The 21,267-nt window shown below is 38.2% G+C and overlaps 4 protein-coding genes across 5 annotated transcripts; 2 read left to right on the top strand and 2 right to left on the bottom strand.

Annotated features, from left to right (window-relative positions):
• Window positions 1-8: 8 nt before the first annotated feature.
• LOC137725979 (ER lumen protein-retaining receptor-like) lies at window positions 9-2,957 on the bottom strand. Its single transcript, XM_068464828.1, has 6 exons — window positions 2,690-2,957; window positions 1,949-2,214; window positions 1,686-1,801; window positions 1,313-1,386; window positions 388-451; window positions 9-285 (listed from the first exon to the last, which is right to left on the bottom strand). The coding sequence occupies exons 1-6, from the start codon at window positions 2,778-2,780 to the stop codon at window positions 249-251; spliced, it is 648 nt and encodes a 215-aa protein (XP_068320929.1). The 5' UTR covers window positions 2,781-2,957; the 3' UTR covers window positions 9-248.
• A 2,290-nt stretch (window positions 2,958-5,247) lies between these two features.
• LOC137726468 (protein XRI1-like) lies at window positions 5,248-8,933 on the top strand. Of its 2 annotated transcripts, XM_068465404.1 has the most exons (9): window positions 5,248-5,533; window positions 6,441-6,496; window positions 6,591-6,713; window positions 6,831-6,967; window positions 7,395-7,458; window positions 7,543-7,645; window positions 7,773-7,813; window positions 7,922-8,005; window positions 8,255-8,933. In XM_068465404.1, exons 1-9 carry the CDS (start codon window positions 5,514-5,516, stop codon window positions 8,527-8,529), a joined length of 903 nt encoding a protein of 300 aa, XP_068321505.1. In that variant the 5' UTR covers window positions 5,248-5,513; the 3' UTR covers window positions 8,530-8,933. The 2 variants fall into 2 exon arrangements, with proteins under 2 accessions (XP_068321505.1, XP_068321504.1); XM_068465403.1 differs by having other exon boundaries at window positions 7,773-8,005.
• A 1,809-nt stretch (window positions 8,934-10,742) lies between these two features.
• On the top strand, window positions 10,743-15,376 carry LOC137725472 (purple acid phosphatase 15-like). The gene is made up of 7 exons (XM_068464164.1): window positions 10,743-11,067; window positions 12,476-12,667; window positions 12,830-13,163; window positions 13,267-13,484; window positions 13,591-13,781; window positions 14,202-14,492; window positions 14,976-15,376. Exons 1-7 carry the CDS (start codon window positions 10,782-10,784, stop codon window positions 15,117-15,119), a joined length of 1,656 nt encoding a protein of 551 aa, XP_068320265.1. The 5' UTR covers window positions 10,743-10,781; the 3' UTR covers window positions 15,120-15,376.
• Window positions 15,377-18,838: 3,462 nt separating this feature from the next.
• Window positions 18,839-21,260, bottom strand: LOC137726514 (uncharacterized). Its single transcript, XM_068465448.1, has 2 exons — window positions 21,013-21,260; window positions 18,839-20,053 (listed from the first exon to the last, which is right to left on the bottom strand). Exon 2 carries the CDS (start codon window positions 20,022-20,024, stop codon window positions 19,005-19,007), a length of 1,020 nt encoding a protein of 339 aa, XP_068321549.1. The 5' UTR covers window positions 20,025-20,053; window positions 21,013-21,260; the 3' UTR covers window positions 18,839-19,004.
• Between the last annotated feature and the right edge of the window lie 7 nt (window positions 21,261-21,267).

Here is a 21,267-nt window from a genome sequence, read left to right as displayed (position 1 = left end):
CATGATTCAAAGCATAAGACATTCTGAGAAGTATAATATATTATGATTCGGAAAATATTATATTCTGAGAAGTATACGTTCCTAGATACCGAAAACAGTTGTTGCTTTGAGAAACCATGTAAGACGGAAAAAATATACAGAGTTTTGGAAGTCCGATGATAATGAGCATTTCCCGAGCAACGTATGTGATCCTTTTGCATAAGGAAATGGATGAAAAACTAAGCCTGCGTATGGGGGTGGCTGAGAACTCAAGCCGGTAACTGGAGCTTTTTGTTGTTTTTCCAGCTGCAGATCATGATTATACAAATATATAAGAGGGAAGGCTCAGATGAATGCAAACTATTACCGTAATCTAAACACATTTTTGTAACATCTAAGAGTATTTACCTGTGGAAATAATAGTAGAAGAAGTCGGCATACAGCAGTGTTTGAACAAGCCCGGAAATCCACGCTGCAACGGCCAAGGAACATAATCATATAGTTTATGGTGGAAAGGAAAGGTGTACCCAAACAAGAAAGGGCAAATCTTCCAGGAAGATGCTGATGAGCTAAACTTCGGTTTCAATAAGTGGTATAGGAACTCAGAATGTGAAGGCTTACGCTCAAAATAACACTCCCCACATTAAAAACAAGAAAATTATCGAAATTCACAAATGAACAAAATTAAGTTTACATTCTGAGAATTCGATACACCATACAAAAGTAGAAGAAACAAGTTGGGAACAAGTGCTTTGGAATTAAAGAGTAAACAGTTGCTAATATAAGTAACACATATGCACATATTGGTCTAAGCCCTAATTTTAACAGATAATTCACAGGATATAGAGGCACTACTTATTAAAGCAATAGGTCTATTAATCGCCCTAATTTGAAATGAATACAATGAGAAATTTAAGTCTAAAGCACAACTGTGCAAGTATAGAAATTGAACGTGATTCATATAAGCAATAATTCAATACATGAATGTGGCATGTATGCTTGTCCTGTATATTTATAGTTCTTTGACGCAAACTCCACAAGATAATCATTTGCTTTAAAAAGCAGAAAATGGATTCACCAGCAACTAACATCAAATGATGCCTACATGCGCGCAGATATCACACGACATTACATTATATTTCATAGTTCTGCCTCCACGGAGCATATCATCAAGCGCAATACGCGAGCATCACATCACAACATCTCTACCTAATACCTCTATCTTTACAAAATAATGGAAACATAAAATATGCAAGTGAATGCATACGAGAACACATGCACAACAAAGGGCATCAATACAATCCCAGAGAGAGAGAGAGAGAGAGAGTCATACGTATCCAATGAACATAGTGTGGTTCAGTAAAGTAGCGGTAAATCCAGTTGAGAATGTATAAAGCTCGGTATGCACTGCAGAAGTATTTAAGCACATCAATTCAAGCACCAAAACAATATATCATAAGACGCTATCAGCATAGATAAAATCTTGTAGGTAACATGTCGCATTAGAAACAGTTTCAAATGGTACTGTAGCAGAGGATATTTCTATGCCAAATATCACAAAAGACAAAAGAAAAGGAAATTAACTTATAGAAGGAATCTTTAGCTAAGAAGATGAGCCAATTTGCGCCGCTATGCATTAGGAAATGAAAGAAACTAAAAATCTGATATGGTATGACAAATCAAAAGTTTGTTTTGAAAATATATACCCAAGAAGTAACACATATTGGCCTGTCAAATTGTCAATGTTTCTCGTTCTCTGCAACAGCACAAGCTGAGGAAGTATAGCAACAGCTTCTAAATATAACGAAAATGTCCACAAGACCTGATCCACATTATCAAAGAGCATAAAAGGAAATTAAGTAGGATTAAACTAAAAGATGCAAAGCCAGCCAAAAAGTTTGAATTAGTGCTTAGCAGTGACAGGCACCAAATATGAATAAACAGCAACTAAAAGAATATGCAAACGGACCTCCTTGACGGTGAATTTCTCATTGATTATTAGGGCTAAGAACACACATGGCAGCAAAAGAAACACATGGCGGAAGGTGTCTTGGTCTTTATCATAAGATCTGCGAACAATCTTGTGCTCCCTAATGTACCAAACAATTGAAAATGAGCTCCCCAAGAATATCAACTTCATGAAGGTATTATACAGAGATATAAAGTCGGTGAAAATGTCCAGGTAGCGAGTAGCAAAAACAATGGCATAGAGTTCTTGAGTCTTCAAAGAAATACCTGGACACAACGAAACACATCAGAAAACAATGCTTGCAGTACTACTAACCAAACAAACGACCCGAAAGAGAGCCATTTCTGAATATTTCGGATTGCAAAAAATGCAAGAGCAAACCAATCCCCTATAACCCAAATACTCAATGCCAAGAAAATTTCAACTTTATCCCTCATTCTCAATTATCAATAAATAAAAAAACCCCAACATTTTGGAATTTTTCTACTGTAAGCTGGATTATACAAGTTATAACTCAGAACGCAAATGCTATTTTCAGCAAAAATCAAACTTCAAAAGCTTAAATACATGATTAAATACAATGTAATACAAGATTAAATGAATTAAAACCTCAAATCTCAACTGGGTTCAATTCAAAACAGAATTTAAATGCAGCTAAACTCGAATAAACATTACTTGCAAAGCATTTCAATTACAAAATGAATATGCAGAGAGAGAAAAGATGGGAAATGGCGGTACTACCGGCGCACGATTTGATAGTGTGGATCTTGAGGAGCAAGACGAGGACGCTGGCCAGGTGGGTCATGTCGCCCGCTAATCTGAATATATTCATTTTTGCTGGATCCGAGTGACCGGTATGAATTCGGATCTCTCTGGTTTAGCTGGTGAAAGGAAATGGGTTTACTGTTTGCTTCTCTACCAAGCGGTGTCGAAAGGCACAGAGAGATACAGCAACTGCGTTAAATCTTTTTCCTCTGGTTTATTCGTCGTTTAAGATTCGGGTTTCAGTGACGAAGTCTCGGCGGGTAGATCTGTTTGTACGAGTTCTTCTTCTTCTGCTTAGTTGTGACTTTGGGGCTCCTGAATCCTAAACGAGCTTTTTCTACAGTCATGGGTCCTTTACTATTTTGGGCCTTCCTTTTCCAACCCCCAACCCAACAAAAAAAAGGTATAAAGAAAGTATCAAGCTATCAGCAAACTATAAGAGTTTGTTTGGTATCCTATTTGAAAATTTTTATCATTTCCTAAAACTTTTCTTGAAAATAATTTTCTTTAAGACTTAAAAACTTGTTTGGTATGCGATTTAAAAATTTTAAATCTTACAACTTAAACTAGACAAAGAGATCCAAAAAGAGGGGGTCGAGGGAGAAAAATGAGAGAGGAAAGAAAGTAAGACATGATTGGAGGAAAGAGAAAGAAAAGAGAGGATCAGAAAAGATAGAGAGGAAGAAGAGTGAGAGAAAGAACCGAGAGAATGAAGAAAGCGGATTGTAGGAGAGACCAAAAAGGTTAAAAAAAAAGAGAGAAAGGGAAGATAGAAAGAAGAAAAGAGAGAGATAGATTTGAAGTGAGAAGGGACGAGGGAGAGAAAAGAAATGAGTGAGTTTGTTTAAAAACTCTAAAAACTCACTTTTTGTTTTTTTTTTTTTTTTTTAAATAATAGACTATATTTTTGAGTTAGTCTTGTGTTCAATTTTTTAAAATAGTCATACCAAACAAGTTTTTAAGGCCTAAAACTTGAAAATTGTTTTTGAGTTTAAAAAGTTGGATTTAAGGAAAGTACCAAAAAGACCCTTAATTTTTTGTGTAGGACGTCCATTAAAGAACACAGTGCGTTAAAAATGTAACCTTGTAGGATATTGTCAAAAATGTATCGATAAAACACCAGTGCATTTTATTTGCAACAATGATTTTTTTTTCTTTTTAAAAGGGGGACAACTAGCAGTAAGACACGATTATCCACCTCTTTCGAGGGCCGGGAATACTCAATGAGGCATTCCAGCCTCCCCTTGGCCACAAGTCTGGCGCCCACACCATCAGTGAGTTTAACCCAAGATCTCTAGTTTTTATTTTAAAGGAAGCATCTCAATCCGTCATTTACCATTGAACCACCAACTCGTGATTTGTTTGCAACACTAATTAGATCTATTACGAATGACATATCAACAATATGCTCATTTTATAGACAGACTAACCAATCAACTTCCACAAAATAATTCTCTTAAAAAAATAAGACTTTGTATCTTTTAATTGTCGATTGATCGTTAACTTGCTTTTGACTGTAAACAATGAAAGTAACTTATGTTTAGATTGACCATTAAACTGTTTTGAATATTTTTACAGTTAAAACGACATAAAGCGCGAATCAAAATCCGTGAAATGAAATTCAAAATTATATCAAAGATGAAATAAACTGCAAGGACGAAGTGAAAAGTTGGACACACAATAAGGACAACAAGTGTGAAGCTTCGTGCCATTGTACTTACATGATATATAATGAAAGAATAATTCTCAAGACACCCAAATAATCCCAAAAATTAGGGTGCAAATGTGCTTTATGTTTATATCTGGGTCCACCATGAATTACATTATTAGGTGGTTAAAATTTTAGGAAAAGCTTTTATGACTATAATTTCTACCATAAGAGTTTTGATTATTTTTATTTCATATCACGATAAAAGATATTTGTATTTGATAATGAAATTCAACCGCACTTACAGGCCCATTATTCATAACAACCCAAGTAAAGTACATTGTCTCCTTTTAGATTTATCGTCGTATATTGCATTCGGTGTTACAGGCACGTTGATGAAAAACCTAATAAATCTACAAATTTATTATGGTATGAAATCCATAAGTAGATAAATAAATAAAATACGAGTCACAGTCACATGATTTTGACTACTAAGTAATCATTTTATCATAAAGATAAGTCATCTGACGTACGTTCAAAGCAACGCGTGATATAACAACCTAACAAACCTACATGCTTATTATGGTACGAAATTCATAAGCCGACGCAACAAAAAAAGGAATCTCGATCACATGTATTCGACTAGTGCATAAATGTGGCTTAGTCATCAACCGTTAAATCAAATCTCAGGGGCGGATGACCATAATAATTTAAAACAAAGACTCAAAAATAGTAGTCAATGAGGCAAATTAAGAAAAAAAACTGAAAATAAATATTTAGGAAGGCTAATCCCACGAGTAACGGACTTGGCGGGTCCACTAGATTAAAAGCGTGCTCTGTGATATTTCCATGTCTATATATCAAAAACTTCCATGTACAAGAGAGAGAAAGACAGTCTCTAGTGGGAGAAGCTTGGCCGCTTTTTACTTCGTCTCCCCAGACAGAAATCACGCATCTCAAGCAGTCACAGAGAGTGAATAATGCAAATATATATACTCGGCAAATCGGTCTCTCTTTAACGGCTACTTTTGGTGAGAGAAGTTGAAGAGAGAGAGAGAGTGTGTGTGTGGAGAGAAAGCAAAGAGGGTCTGGCATTTGGGCGACGACGGTTGAGTTGCTGCTTCTGCTACTGTTGCTGTTGCTGCTCCATAGATGGATTACAATAATGACAAGTAAATATAAATGCCCCTTCTTTCTGTCGTTTTGGCTTCTGGGTTCTTTCGGATGTGGGTTTTCATGTGATTAAAGTGTTGATTTTTTTTTTTTTTTTGTGGGTTTGGGGATTGTTGTGGCAATGTAGACGGGGATTTCGATTTGGGGGATTGGATGATGGTTCTGTGAATTGGGCTTGCTTCAATTTTTCAGATTGGGTTTTTAATTATTTGGAGAGGATTGTGATTTATTTGGGACTTTATGGCTGATATGAGGATGATGTGGGCTCGCTGATTTTACTTGGTGGGTCATTGTTTTATGCTTTTAGCTTTATTTTTTTGTACTGTATGGCTTAAAGCAAAATCCCCAAATGCGGATTATCAGATTCTGCTAGTATATCTCTTCGTCTTTATACTTCCAGATCCTTATTACATAAGCATCCCTCTATCGGTACATGTTTAGCATCCTAGAAGTGGATCATTTGTTTGTTTAGTAGTCTTTTTTTCAAATTTACGGTCTTTTTCTCACTTGGGGAAAGATACATTTGTTTGGTTTTACTTGTAGGTTATGCTGCTTATTGTGTGGCTACAATTCCATTCTGCTTGTTTTTGATTGGCAGCTTCTTTGGTTACATTGATCTTTTAGTTACTGATTTGTTTCATTCCAACTATGTTGAACCCACCAGCGCCAAGAGAGATTGAAAAATAAGAAAAGATTCAAAATGTAAATTCTGGAAGAAATTAACTAAATATGCTGCATATGCAGCCTTGGAGCCTGAGCTTATCATGTACATTGTGTAAATGTCCACTGTGGCTCATTTTTGAGATGGTTGCAGTTTTGTGGTTTTCATTTCAGTTACCTGAAGTATATTAGTACTTATTTCTGACATCATTTTAATTTCCTTTCTGCTGTGTGAAATGATGATAGTGAGCACTGGAATTGGAGAAGGAATAATCAGCGTACCCAAAAGGACTCCAACCATGGTATGTTCTCACGGCAGTTCGTAATTTGTTAATAATATTGTTATACAAGGATGAAGTTAGTGATTTCTTGCTTGGTACTATTCTTTTTGAGCAGACATGTCTGAATGCATGTGGAAGGGAGTGCCACAGAACGAAGAAGATATTTCCTACATGTTCGATGATGAAACAACACCAGTTAAGGCTTGTGGAGATTTGGCATATCATGTTAACTTCAAAGGTTGGGGTTGTTATTTTCCCTCCTCATTGTTCTTTGGCATTTTCTTGCTTTTCGTGTATCTGCAATTCAGAAACACTGCGTTTTTATGTTTTTTAATATCAAAGAAGTGGATTTCAGATGATAGGACCAAGGAACCAGAACCAGAAGAACAGTCCTCACAAATAAAGAGGCGCAGGATGCTGCAATTTGACACTCAAGATTTAGATCCTTCCCTTTCATGTGACGAGTTGTCATCTTCATTCTTGAATACAAATGTATGTGCTTTCTTGTCCGAATTATCACATCTATTGGGAACTTTGTATTGTTCTTAGGCTGCGTGCCAAACTGCTATTCAATTTGTGGCACGGTACATATTCTTTTCTATCCCAATGCTACTGCATTGTAATGGTGATTTGGGTGTTCAGTAGAAAGATGGCTTTTGCATTATATTTGCCACCCATTTGAAGTAGGCATGTCAAATTGGTGTGCTGCATATGTTACAGGGGTACAGTTTCTCTAGTAGTCTAGCTTTGGGTTTTGCGTTGATAAGGGAATTTCAAGTTGTATTTTTTTGCCCTGGAAGTCAGAAATTGGAAGACTTGGAACTTAAGTTTTTCCTTGGAGACAAGATTTCAATACATAGACAGCATATTACATGTGCCATGTATTTTTCGTAGACTAATTTTTGTGCTTTATATTTAGGAGAGGTTGGATTCAATTGAAGAGGCTTTTTCTGAAGCATCGCAATGGGTATCAGGGTTTGCAGGTTTGTCTCTTCCAAAATATGTCTTCCTAAATTTACTTAAACATTTACACCTAGGATTTCTGATAATCATATTATTTATGTTAGGAAATTCATCTGCATCTTGCTTTGAAGGCCTTGATCAGTCACCTGATGAGTGGATTGCTGAATGCTTCAACAATACCGATATGCATTTCAGCCCTGATGAGTTGTATGCTTCTGGAAGCTCTATATATATATATTTTATTTTTTTTTTCACTTTTTCTACTTTTTTTTTTTTTTTGTAAAATCATTTAATAATTTACAATAATCTGATTGCTTTAGTATTTGATACTCAGGAATTTCTCTGGGGCATCGGATGTTCAGCTTGACGTTACAAGTAAATTACATTTGGTTCTTTTCATTATATTTGTACTTTTGCCTTTGTTCCTTTATAACCTTATCCCTCAATTAATTCTAAGTATACAAGTTCAATTTTCTGGTGCAGAGTTATGTGACCTCCGACCTGAGCATGAAGTGAATGTGGTTCAACAACGAATTACCCGAACACCTCAAAATGTTATTTTTAAAGGTATTGTCATGTTCATGACATTTTTGTTTCCTATATCCAATGTTCTCTTTATCAGCTTCCTGTCCTTCCTCAAAGTTATCCTACTTATAGAAATGCTCTCTCTCTCTCTCTCTCTCTCTCTCTCTCTACACCCCCACCCACCCATCCACACACACATACCAGGATTCTTTGCCTGGATCATCACAAACTATGCTCTTAAACTATTGAAATGAAAATTCAATCCTCAAGGTTCTCTGTTTGTATGCATAGGTAGGAAGTCTTACATTCGGACTCCCACTAAGTTGGCTACTTCTGTGGCATATCCATTTGCCTTCATTAAACCCTCTGGTGCACATGGAGATGTAACTCTGAAGGACATAAACCAGCGGATCCGCACTCCACCACCTTCAAAATCAAAGCAAAAACAGGAAGACCCTGCTGCTTACCCTACTTCGGCCTTTTCAGGGAAGCCTGTCGTTGGAAAAACTAAAATCCGCACCGAAGGAGGGAAAGGCAGCATTACAATTATGAGAACCAAAGGCTAGGAGGCAGTGTAGAGAAGTGGTACTCCAAACTTCCCTTCTCGCTGCCCTTCTGTTTTCCCTATCTTTTGGGATGAATTTTTCCTGTAATATTCTAGGGCAGTCAGGTACAGAAGTTAACTTCTTTTTTTTTCTTTTGGAGTTGTTCTCGGAAATTATAAATCACGGCAGAGTGTTTATGTTTCCAAGTGTCTCTAGCTGTCAAAAACTCAAATAGTAGCGGTTCTATACATTGTATGACTGAGAATCTCAAAAGTCTACTAGGTACTAGTTTATTTCGGTCTCTCAAAAACCTTGGTAATCCTTTCGGGAACATAATATGCATAACATTGTGTATTTTGATTTATGTCTGAATTTGAAAGGTGTATTTAAGATGAAATGAAAGTGTAGACTTTATCTGGTTTGCATGTTCATTTCTCCTAAACCTATCTGGTTTGCATGTACACTTCTCCTAAACCTCTTTTCGTAGTTTCTATAGTATTTATGCCTTGTGTATACAGGCGGAGATTCTTCTATCCCCGTCTGTATATTTCTTTGTGTGTATTTATCTCCCCTTGTCAAGAGAGATATGTGAGCGATAGTAGGGATATACATCCCGCTTACAAGGGCCATCTCACTTGGTCTCCTTGGGGAATTGAAACAAAGAGGGTAGAGCATGATTGCTTGTGGCAGGCTTTGAAGGGGAAGGGGAAAAGGCAAAGCATTGTTGAAAGTTGAACCTTGAAAGCAGGCATCCAACCACAGTGGTATGCTGTATCAACTTCACATGCTTAAAAGGGTTGAAAGCGTTCAGGTGATTAACTTTACAATTAGGGCTAATTGCTCTACTTAATTAGCCAAAACGCAAAGAAGGATAAAGGAAGAAAAAGAAGAGAAGTGGTCGGCACTTGGCACCCACATGCTTGCAGATACTTTTGTGAATTTTTGGAAATGAGGGTGGAATTTTGCCTAACTTTGACCAAAACCAGTCAATGAAAAAAAGTTATCAGTCCATGGATATGATTTAAAATTATCATCCAGTAATTATCATTAGATTTGAGATCTGGCTTGGATTCAAAGGCATGCAAGGTAAGATCTAACCTGAAATCTTTTGCAATTGGAAATGCATTGATGTTGGCATATCTCTTAAGAATCTAGTTATGACAAAGTAAGCCAAATTTAACTAAATGGTGATTGGCTAGTACATTTCGTAACCTTATATAGCTCGAGTTGTTAAGAGCACTTACATTATTATCGAATATTATGTGTATATGTGCGATTTTTTCCTCTTCTATGACTTGTTTACTAATCTATAATCAAAACGAGAAGAATTGAATTGAAAAGAAGTTGGAATGAGATGGAATTAGAATTGAATTCCCGTTAAAGTTGTTTACTCAATTGCCCGGAATCAAAGTATGAATGGTGCAAATGACATGTAAGATGTTTACTTATTTACATAAATCAGAATTGAAACCAACTTAGTTACTAAATTGCCTTTTTTTAAATAAATATTTTTATTTGCTACACATATTCTCATAATATAAATTTCAACAAAGATAGTTATTTAATTAAATAATTTAACAATATTTAATCAAATATATTGGTACAAAAGTTGGATTTTTGATGGGCTTCATTTTGGAGAATCCAATATCATCTCAATCTTAAGAATCGAGTTTTGGAAGTTTAATGAGTATGATTTCTCATTTTAGTGGGACTTATATATATTTTTATCCTCCAAGTGTTTACAAACACTTGAACCACTTAGAATGACTACAATTCTTGTTTCTCTTATTTCGTTCCCCTCACGTAAACACGTCACTAATATCTCTTGTGTAAACTGTTAATAAAAATTGTAACCAAATTAAGCCCAACACAAAAGAAAAGTAGTATAAATTCCAGCCCATGTTGATAACCAACCTTCAAGCCCAACCCTATATCACAGTTCAAGCCCATTTTAATTAAAGTTCCTTTTGAATCAATTCATGGCCAGAACCGTCCAAACCAAGCAACTCTATAAAAATTTCCTTGACAACTTAACCCGTCTCAACGTGTCCCATCACAAATAAACAAAAGCCGCCCTATTGTCCCAACCAAAACATCTGGGATTGCGTGGGACAGAATAAGTCGGTGTAAAAAAGCAAGCCTCCCCGCCACGTCACCATCAGAATCCAGAAATATTCCTTTATTATTCCATATTCTTTATACCTTCCCCTATATATCTTCGCGCTCCAAAGGCGGATGAGACCTAAAGCAATGCGTCTTTTTCCCTGACAGAAATGGCATTTTCTCCGTGCTCCTCCCTTCCTGCAGTTGCTGCGATAACGTGTTTGATTGCGGTGGTTGTTGGTTGTTATTGGCCCGTTGAGGCCCGTATCCCGACCACCTTGGACGGCCCCTTCGAGCCCCTCACCGTCGCATTTGATCCCAGCTTGCGCGGCAACGCCGTCGATTTGCCTGATGATGATCACCGGGTCCATCGCCGGGTTAAAGGGTTTGAGCCCGAGCAGATTTCCGTCTCCCTCTCCGCCGAGTACGACTCCGTTTGGATCTCCTGGATAACAGGTATTAATATGTGTGTGTGTATATATATATAATTTTTTTTTTTTTTGGTGTTGGTGTTTAGGGGTGTAGTCAATTTGGATTTCAGAGGATTTTAAAATACTTTTTGAAGTGTCAGATTTCAAAGGATTGTAGAATCCTTACAACTTTCAAATGGATTTGAAAGGATTGTTATGGATTTTGATTAAAGATTTGAATGGATTCTTATGGACTTTGATTGAAGATTTGAATGGATTTTGAGACTCTTGTCAGCATATTCACATGGTTGAAAGGGAATGGTACAACCATTCCTCATGTGGCTTGATTATTTCCTTGAGAATTTCTGACTTACATATCAGTACCTGTTATTGATCATTATTTATTAGATGAACAAAATAATTGATAGCGAAGCTACTAATCGAGATGTAAAGCATACACCATCTTTTAGAAACAAACATCGTTGCTTCCTATTCCCTTGAGAGTCTTCATCATTCTCAATTTAGTTTCACTTAGGGCTGAAATTATAATCAGCACTTGAGCATTACGGTAACAATACCTCATGACAGTTGAAAATTGTTCACTTTCGATCTAAGTAGGTCAGTGCTGCCATTAAAAGAAGATTGAAGAGAACAGTAAATCTGAAGAGCGTGGCAAAATACAAGTCCAATACCAAGTCTTTGTAGTCAACAATCCTCTTTCAGGTCATCTTGGTGGGGTGGGTGGTTGAGACGCCGAAAGGAAGGATGGAAGGATGGGTTTCTTAGAGAAAATGGAGAGTGAGAAGGAAAGCTCGAGTTGCAAAGTCGATAGAGAGAGAAAGAAAGCGAGGGGTTGAAAAGAAATCCTAGGGGTGGGGGTAGGATTTTGTTATGCTTACCATCCATTCTCAAATCCTACAAAATCTCTCATTGAATGAAATCCTTCAAAATCCATGAATATTTGAATACCTAAAATCCTTTAATTGACTAGCCCTGTATTTGAATGGACTTTTTTAAAATCCTAATTGACTACACCATGATTCTAAAGTCTTTTAAAATCTTTTAAAATCCTTCTAAATCCTCATTTGACTACAAATTGTTGAGCTTTTATGCAAATGGAATTTTAGGATTTGAGAATTGGGATTGTTCAGTTCTTGGTTTTGGTTAATTGGGGCCTGTTTGAAACTGCTTCTGGAAGAAAGCGCAATTAAAAGTGCTCCCCTTGATATTTGACATAAAAATTTGAAATGTTTTTGGATGATAGAGGCAGTTTCTGGGTTGTTGGTTTTCTAATAAAAGCGCTTGTGCGCAGAAGTACTTCCTATAGAAGTAGTCCCATACAGGGCCCGGGTTTATTAGTTAAAGCCTTGAGCTTTTTTGCCATTGAGAATTGGGATTTATCATTTTTTGGGTTTGGCCTATTGGATTTGATTTTTCATGGATTGTTATTGCAGGGGAGTATCAGATTGGAGACAACATAAAGCCATTGGACCCCAAAAGTGTGCAAAGCATTGTTCAATATGCGGAGCTGAGGTATCCACCAACAAATGAAGCCTCAGGATATTCTCTTGTTTACAATCAGCTCTACCCTTTTGAAGGCCTCCAAAATTACACTTCCGGAATCATCCACCATGTTCGTCTCACAGGTTTGATTTTATTCGCTTCTTCGTTTGCTTCAAAGTATCAATGGAGAATTACAAAGTTGGGGGTGACTGAAATGAATGAACTTTTAACTTCCCCGAACATAAGTTGTGATGGAAATGTGGTTCTTCTGATGAGTTGGTGATTTAATTCGTGTTTTGATGTAGGGTTGAAACCGAATACAGTGTATTTTTATCAATGTGGGGATCCTTCTATACCTGCAATGAGTGAAATCCACCATTTCAGGACCATGCCAGTTTCTGGTCCTCGGAGCTACCCAGAGAGAATAGCAGTTGTGGGAGACCTTGGCCTTACTTACAACACAACTACCACAATAAGTCACTTGACAAGTAACAACCCTGATCTTGTTCTATTGATTGGTGATGTTACATATGCAAACCTCTACCTGACAAATGGAACTGGATCCGACTGTTATTCTTGCTCATTTCCAAACTCTCCGATACATGAGACCTATCAGCCTAGATGGGATTACTGGGGAAGGTAAAAACTTATATTGATTTATTTCTGTTGCACACAGTGGCTGCTGCAAAGTATGGCATAGAATTTGTTTTCTTATGTTGTCATTGCTGGGTAATTTGTGTAGGTATATGCAGAGTTTAGTTTCCAAAGTTCCAATAATGGTGGTTGAAGGGAACCATGAAATAGAAGAACAGGCTGAAAATAAGACATTTGAGGCTTATAGCTCTCGGTTTGCATTCCCATCTGAAGAAAGTGGATCCTCGTCCACATTCTACTACTCATTTAATGCAGGGGGGATTCATTTTATAATGATTGGAGCCTACACTGACTTTAGCAAATCAGGTAATAAAAGTGTGCATAACTTGAGCTTATGCTTTGCCTCAACATCCCTTTTTTTGCATTTTCTTTTCCTTTATGAAGCGTATTTTTATTGTTTCTGTCCCTGCAGGGAAGCAATACAAGTGGCTGGAGCAAGATTTGGCTAATGTGGACAGATCCATAACTCCATGGCTGGTAGCTACTTGGCATCCACCCTGGTATAGTACCTATGAGGCCCATTATAGGGAGGCAGATTGTATGAGGATGGAAATGGAAGAGCTACTGTACTCCTATGGCGTCGATATAGTGTTCAATGGACATGTAAGTGACATTATTGCCACAATCTTTGATGGGTAACAGGTTTCTTTATTATAGTCAGAAACTTTGGTGAGAAGTGGTATAAGGGCCCTTCCATAGAGTCTTTCATTTATACCAGATAGTGATAGAAAGCTAGAAAAAAACTGCATTTTATGTTTTTAGCTTGTGTAAACAAAGTTAATGTGAAATTAAACAGTCGTTGGTTCCCAGGTTACTAAAATGTAAAACAAACTTATTTTAAATGTAATGACCTTATCTTGAAACTAGTTTCACCTCATTACTATTTGGTTTCGTTCCAAGCATGTTTTTATTAAGTTGTCCTTCGTGTCTATGAATGATGAATTAATTTTCCCCATTGTAACTAAATGTCCATTTTCTTTAAAGTTACTGAATGTTGTTCTGTTTTCTTGAATAAAACAACAGGTTCATGCCTACGAGAGGTCGAATCGAGTTTATGATTACAACTTAGATCCCTGTGGTCCTGTTTATCTCACCGTTGGTGACGGGGGTAATCGAGAGAAGATGGCAGTTCATCATGCTGATGAACCTGGTCATTGCCCAGAGCCATTAACTACTCCTGATGAACACCTAGGTGCAGGTGCCTTTTGTGCAAATAACTTTACCTCTGGCCCAGCAGCAGGTAAATTTTGCTGGGATCGGCAACCGGATTACAGTGCTTTCAGAGAAAGCAGCTTTGGCCATGGAATCCTTGAGGTACTCCTTTTTTTCTGTGTTTCTGTTTGGGAAAAGTGCAGTTGAATAATGCATTCAATTTTCTATAACTGCCATGCTTTAATTTGTATGACCCTACATATGATACAACTTGAAAGTATGGAAAGAAATATGACAGTCAATGAGTATACAAAAACCACACATTATATAATATTGCTTTACTTCTAGTAGCCATTCAAGATCTCTTCACTCAGTAAATAGGAAGTTGAAATTCTGTTTATCGTTCAATTCCAACGTCACGATCAAATCACTCAGCACGATATTTGTTTATATGGAGCGGGAGATTTTTCAAGACCTGAGTTCTTGAAGATCCTGTGACTGACTAGAATATCCTCGTTGCGTTTTGTGTAGCAAACATACAGGTCTAGGCTGCAATCTGCAGAGAATGTATATACTAGAATGACAGCCCAGTTTAACCACCTGGATTACATTCTAACCGTGGGATCCAATGTGCATAACTTGCAGGTGAAGAATGAGACTTGGGCTTTATGGACATGGTACCGGAACCAGGACTCTGACGATAAAATTGGAGATCAAATATACATAGTGAGGCAACCAGATAAGTGCCGCGTCCGCTACCTGTTGAAGAGTTGGATTGCTGACCTCTAACTCTCACTGCTTCCTGCTGCGAAACTTATTCTTAACATCTTATATCAGTTGACCATTATTATCTAGATAGGAATAGGACGGAAGGTGCAGAATGAGAGCGAGAAGAAGCAGAAGAAGAGCAACTCGGCAATTGTTGTATGTAAATGGTAAAATCTAATTTATACATCTTCATTGTAACTTGAAACAGTTTCTGAAGATATACTTCCTCAATCAATTTGTACAACAATAAAAGCGTGTAAAATTGGTTTTTGGAGCAATTTTGGATGCCAATTCTAAACTAATTGCGTATTGTTGTTGACAAATTGCGCATTGGTTCAATTGATGAACCACAAATTTCATCTCCCCTATTGTTAAGCCAAGAAATTGTCGACAAATTGCCCATTGGTTTAGGCGAGTCGATCATCCCAATCGGACCTTGGTTACACTGTCCCGTCTTGCCAAGCACCATCCCGACTCCCTTTACATCTCATCCTAGGCCTTTATTGCTGACTGCAAATTACCACATAGTCCAAATGGCACATGAGTATTTTTGTCCTGTCTTGCCAAGCACCATCCCAACTACCTTTACATCTCATCCTAGGCCTTTGTTGCTAACTGCAAATCACCACATAGTCCAAATGGCACTCGAGTATTTCTGTCATTGGAGACTTGTGCTATAAAGCTGTCAGTTTGCCCGCGTGTTCTATGCCGTCAGGCAACTCCTTTTTCATCTCAGTCAGCTCAAGTGCTCGGGGCAGCCCTCTTTTGAAGATTGTTAATACAAAATACCTTCTGTAGTTAATTCATTAATCAAATGTGATCAAATATACAACAGATAAATTTCATCGACACCAAGTTTCTAAAGGACATCCAGGATACTTTCTCAGCTCTCAAAATTGTCGTTGCCTGCCTTCCATGACCGAAACTATACTCTTCACATATATCACAGGCAAATGATACACTCTATCGGGTGGAAAATCGTTATCCGGTGATACTTTGGGAATAATCGTTACAGCAGTTTGAATCGGAAGATCTTTATGGTTTTTAGTACCGATGTTATAGCAGACAATGCATCCATTATCCTCCACCAGAAGAACCTCGTCGCTCTTCCACATTGGCAATGACATCTCCGGGTCGGGGTTCATTGACATCAGTGGGATCTTGGAAGCCAAGTGTTTTGTCCAAACACCACCCTTACCGTTAGCTCCACCACCAGAAACATCATCCATCACCCACATTTCAAAGGTTAGTTGATCAGCATCTTCAAAATGATCCAAGCGTAAAAGAGCGACAGATTCATTCCACACTTTGAGACACATTCGAACGCCATCTATGATACCATCAAAGTCGAACAGGTCATGCAGGAACAGCACGTCATGAAATATCTCACGACTCATATCAAAGGAAACGATCACTCTCCTAATATATTCGTACTCATCGTAATTAGCATCAGTGCTCTCGATAAATTCCTTTTGTTGCTCAGTTCCTATCCAGTAACACATCCCCTTGAAGTACAACTGAAAAGTTTCGGGCCAATGGGGAGTAGTTTCCCAGGGTATACGCTACTACTCTGGGAGGATGAATAATCGAAAGTTTTGTGCCGCGATGCAATTCTGAATCAGAAAATCCAATTTTGACAACTTCGTAATCTTTAGATGTTGGATCATAGCCTAATCCCAAAACATCATTGAACTGATCTGATCGTGGATGGTACGGCAGATGCTTCCACCGAAGATGAGGATCCATAGGGGATGGCTCGTTGAACCAATCCGGAATGTATGTCTCCGAGGGAAGGACCCTGAATTCCTGAATTGTCGGATTCCACAAAATCACCTTACTAGAATTAGGTCGAGCAGCTAGACAAATGATGCCATCACTAGACTCATAGCAAGAGGAACATCGAAGTCCTCCGTCCCAGAAAGAGTGCTATACTTTTGCACACCGCCATCATCAACAGCGACATTGTCAAAAGCAAGTACTGAGAATGCAGATTGAGTTTCGTTGTCATTGGGGTCTTCCGTAGGGACTAACATTCGCTTCAAAAAGGCACGAGTGGATTGATTGTCGTGCAAGGATTTGGAGAGGTGCTTGTCTACGAAGCTGTGGTCGTTGATGAGAGCATACCACCTTTCGCGATGCACTTGAATCGCATCAGAGATTTTGGAGGCAGAGTTGACAGAATTTTCACCAACAAATCTTGTCCGATTTTGGATGCGGTGTTCGTCATTTGTGCAATGTGAAGTGTCGTCCTCACCCTTCTTCTCTTACGTACACACATAAAACAACACAAGAAGATGAGAAGATTCCACAATTACACATTCTCTCTGAAAAAAAGAAGAAAAAGCTGAGACTTACCAGAGCGCGAGAGAGACGATGAAACATTCTATGATGATGGAGGCCACACTGTCAAAAGTCTACTCGCATCGCGATGCACCACCATTTTGTGATGCGAGTATACTACCATTTCGCGATACACTTGGATCGCATAAGAGATTTTGAAGGAAGAGTTTAACAAAATTTTCACCAAAAAATCTTGTCCAATTTTGGATGTGGTGTTCGTCCAAAAGAATCCATTTGTAAACACGAACGTGGAAACAAAAAAATCTGAAAAGCTTAGTAACATTTGAAATCTGTTTTCATTTATTAATAGAGAAATTAGATTCTTATTCTTCATTTTATTTTTATTTTATTGGTTGAATTTTTTTTTTAATTTTTGATGAAAATTCTTTGAATTCTATCCATTTTATTATTTTAATAATAAAATATTACATGTTAATATAAATTTTTTAAATTTATTTTCTCTAAATGTATCCATTTAGTGTTGGAAACGTTACATTTTGTTATATTTAATTTGACCCCGTCACGAGACTTATAAAGCTTGTTATCAAGAGTGGTTGCATATTTTTTACACTTCTATATTAATTATTATTAATTTAACTCTAAGAAAAAAGCACTAATTCATGATGGTTTGAAGGGTTTTAAAAATCTAAAAGACGATTTACACATCGTCAAAGCGTAAAAGATGTCACGACGAGCGTTTGCATAGTTTTCACACTTGTAAATTAATTATTTTAAAAATTGTAAATATTCTTTGATATTTTTAAATTGCCTTAGCATTTTTAATGTGCTTTAAAAAAAAATTAATCTCACTCATGTAAGATTAAACAGTATGGGGTTTTGAGTAGTTCAAAATTATTAAACTAAACTTTTTTCTTATCAGGTTGAAATGAGTTACCCTGAATAAAAATGTTAAGAATTGCTATTCTTAGCGTGTGATCCGAGAATGCCCCGATCAGTTACTGTCTTGCCATGAAACTCGTTATTTTCATATTATTTCGGGTAGTGATAACATGTGTGTAAGAAGTTATAAGGGGACCCAAAATTCCCCCAGTACCCTTCCATTAGTTTTTCTTTTTTTTTAAATGCAATGGTAGCTTGCCTTAATAGAGAATAGCTTAGATACAACATCCCTCGATTGTGTGAAAGCTAGACTTGTAGTCACTGGGAAGCTGAAATGTCTTTGCGAGTCTTCCTTACCTCCGAAAGGGATGGATAACCATGATTTGTCACAAATTATCTTCTTTTAAAAAAAACAACAAATAAAAAATGAGTTCGGGGTCCTCAAACTAACAACAAAAACAACTAGTGGGAATGGCAAATCGAGCTAGTCGATAGGTCATGTTGTTGGTCGAACATCGCACATAAAAAGAATACACTTGAGCGATTGCAACCATCAACCATCGCGACAGAAAGCATTCATTCATTTTTACAGAAATCCGAAACTAATTAGGAGGGCAATACAAAAACGAAGAATAAATAAAAAAAATAAAAAAGGCTTCCTCTAAAAACTCCAATTAAAAGTTGAAACTTGCAGTGACTTTTCTTTTACTTCTACTTTTTTCTGGTTCAGAAAATATCGAGAATTTCCAAGATGAAATTGTTGCAGAGGGGGCAATTGCCCCGCTGGACCCACAGCTCTCGGGAGCACATCCTGCAGAACGTATGCCCGCAGGGGATAAACGCCGCGCCCTTATGCCTCACCATGCACACGCAGCAGTTATACTCCACATTCCCTTCTTCCGCCGCCACCTCCACCTCCTCCTCCTCTTCCTCCTCGTACACCTCCTCATCCTCGTCCATCGTGTACCTCGACTCCACCCCCATCTGCCTGTCCGTCTCCTCCAATAAGTCCATCAACGACATCCTCACCGGCTCCGCCGCACCCGTCTCTCCCGACGACACGTCATTTCCCGTCTCTTCTTCCGCAGCCAATGCCGCCGCCGCAGCTTCGGAAGCCTCTTGCGCCGCCACAGCTTCCCTCGCCGACAGCGATCTCTCCTCGTCCAGCGCCGCCGACAATCGCCGTCTTGGAGAGTCCGCCGCGACCTCGTCGGCCGTGAACCGCACAGAGCCCTGGCGCGAGAACATCGAGGCGTGGGGGTTGTTCATATCCACCTCGTCGGACGGAATCGAGGGGTTGGGGCTGAACCGGGTGGAGCCCCGCCGCGAAATCTGCCTCTCGACCTGCTGAGTCATGTCGAGATTGCACTCCGGAGTGACGTAACGAACCGAGCTGCGACGCGAGTTGCGAGATCGCGGGTGGTGGTTGTGATTGGAACCGTAGTTAGCAGTATTCCGGATAGGGAGATCAGAGGTGGGGACACGGACGGAGGAGGTCCAGGCGGAGCCGGCGCGTTTGAGTAGGAGGCGGTCTTTGAACGACTTCCAGGCTTTCTTATCCTTCTTGCCAATCAGGGCCCGGTAGGACTTGGGCTCCTCGTCGCGGATTATATCGAGAAGGGTCCGACCCGAGATTATGGCGGGAAGTGTGGGCGGTGGAGGGGGCTGTTTGGCGGCTGCAGGGGCCAGCAACACGTCGTGTAGGCTCAATCCGGCTAAGTCTCTCCCGTTGCTACTTGCTGACATCTGATCGAGAAGCGTTAGCCTCCGGCGACCTTCCATTTCACAAATTCACCAAAAATAAATTAAATAAACAAATTTAAAATAAAATGGAGGAATGAGCAAATCAGCGGATCGGAAGCATCTGTTCGATTTGTTTGGATTCTGAGATTTCTTGGGAAATGTAACTGAACGAACAATGGGGATCTATAATTTTTTTTCTTTTAGTTGAGTAATATACGCATTTTCTGAGGGCATCTAAGCAAAAAAACGCAAGAATACGTACATTTTTTATGTATTTTTTTAATTACTAAATACGTAGTTCATGCATCAGTTACCGTTTCCAGTTAAAAACCAGTTACGAACTATAATTTTTACGCGTATAATAAAAATAGTACGTTGCTACAATGAGTGTTGCGTAATAAATGCACAATGTGATTTTGTCGACCGTCCGCCATTTTGTGGTGTCGATCAACTAATTAATTAACGTCTGTCATCCACATCATATTTCATACTAATTAATTAATGTCAAACTAAAATTTTAAAAGATTTTAAAGGATTTTAAAAGTGATAGATTTGATAGAATTTAAAAGGATTAAAGATTTCTACAAAATTCATATGAATTTTTAAAGAATTTGAGTGGATTGTGGTGGAAGGATTTGAAATTCTAGGATGAGGTTGGGTTCTTTTTAGTCTTGGTTATATATACTTTTGGCTCTCAAGTCCTTCAACGCTAGATGATAATTGCACAATTAATGTAGAACTCTTATGTATCGGTCAACTGGCTTCCTTCTTCAATTGATCAGCTTATTTGTGCCAATCGATCAAACTTCTTGTTGTGTCGGTCAATCGACATCACAATACACATTACTTATGCATTTTTCATTATTCATGGGAGAAATTTGAGTGTAAAGCAGTAAAAGTTTAAATCTAAGACGTTTAAGTTTACAGTTATGCGAAACTTTGATAGTGTTGGAGAAAAATGAAACTGAAAGTGGGTACGTGCATGGGATACCTTACGTCCCGTGACCGTTGCTTCTGGTGGTACCGGCAGATACGATGGCTCCGCCATCTTTCAATTATTTAGTTGTGTTTCTCTCTCTGAAAAACAATAAGAAAAAAGCTGAGATTTACCAGAGCCCGAGAGAGACAAAGAAACATTCATATGATGATGGAAGCAAAAAAAGAATTGTAATCTAGATAAAAAGATGAGAGAGAGAGAGTCGATGCACCAGAAGGCAAAAGCTAAGTGATGGATCGATAGCAAATT

Source organism: Pyrus communis, chromosome 2 (genome assembly GCF_963583255.1).
Source record: "Pyrus communis chromosome 2, drPyrComm1.1, whole genome shotgun sequence".
Taxonomy (NCBI): domain Eukaryota; kingdom Viridiplantae; phylum Streptophyta; class Magnoliopsida; order Rosales; family Rosaceae; genus Pyrus; species Pyrus communis.
Note: the sequence above shows the minus strand (reverse complement) of the source record. Positions and strands in the feature narration are given on the sequence as shown.

Coding starts and splice junctions, on each gene's coding strand:
- LOC137725472 (XM_068464164.1), top strand. CDS start 10,782: ATGGCATTTTCTCCGTGCTCCTCCCTTCCTGCAGTTGCTGCGATAACG. Junction 12,668..12,829: donor CCACCATGTTCGTCTCACAG/GTTTGATTTTAT, acceptor GTTTTGATGTAG/GGTTGAAACCGAATACAGTG. Junction 13,164..13,266: donor AGATGGGATTACTGGGGAAG/GTAAAAACTTAT, acceptor TAATTTGTGTAG/GTATATGCAGAGTTTAGTTT.
- LOC137725979 (XM_068464828.1), bottom strand. CDS start 2,780: ATGAATATATTCAGATTAGCGGGCGACATGACCCACCTGGCCAGCGTC. Junction 1,802..1,948: donor AGAAATTCACCGTCAAGGAG/GTCCGTTTGCAT, acceptor AATGTGGATCAG/GTCTTGTGGACATTTTCGTT. Junction 1,387..1,685: donor CAATATGTGTTACTTCTTGG/GTATATATTTTC, acceptor ATACTTCTGCAG/TGCATACCGAGCTTTATACA.
- LOC137726468 (XM_068465403.1), top strand. CDS start 5,514: ATGGATTACAATAATGACAA. Junction 5,534..6,440: donor ATGGATTACAATAATGACAA/GTAAATATAAAT, acceptor AAATGATGATAG/TGAGCACTGGAATTGGAGAA. Junction 6,497..6,590: donor CCAAAAGGACTCCAACCATG/GTATGTTCTCAC, acceptor CTTTTTGAGCAG/ACATGTCTGAATGCATGTGG.
- LOC137726514 (XM_068465448.1), bottom strand. CDS start 20,024: ATGTCAGCAAGTAGCAACGGGAGAGACTTAGCCGGATTGAGCCTACAC.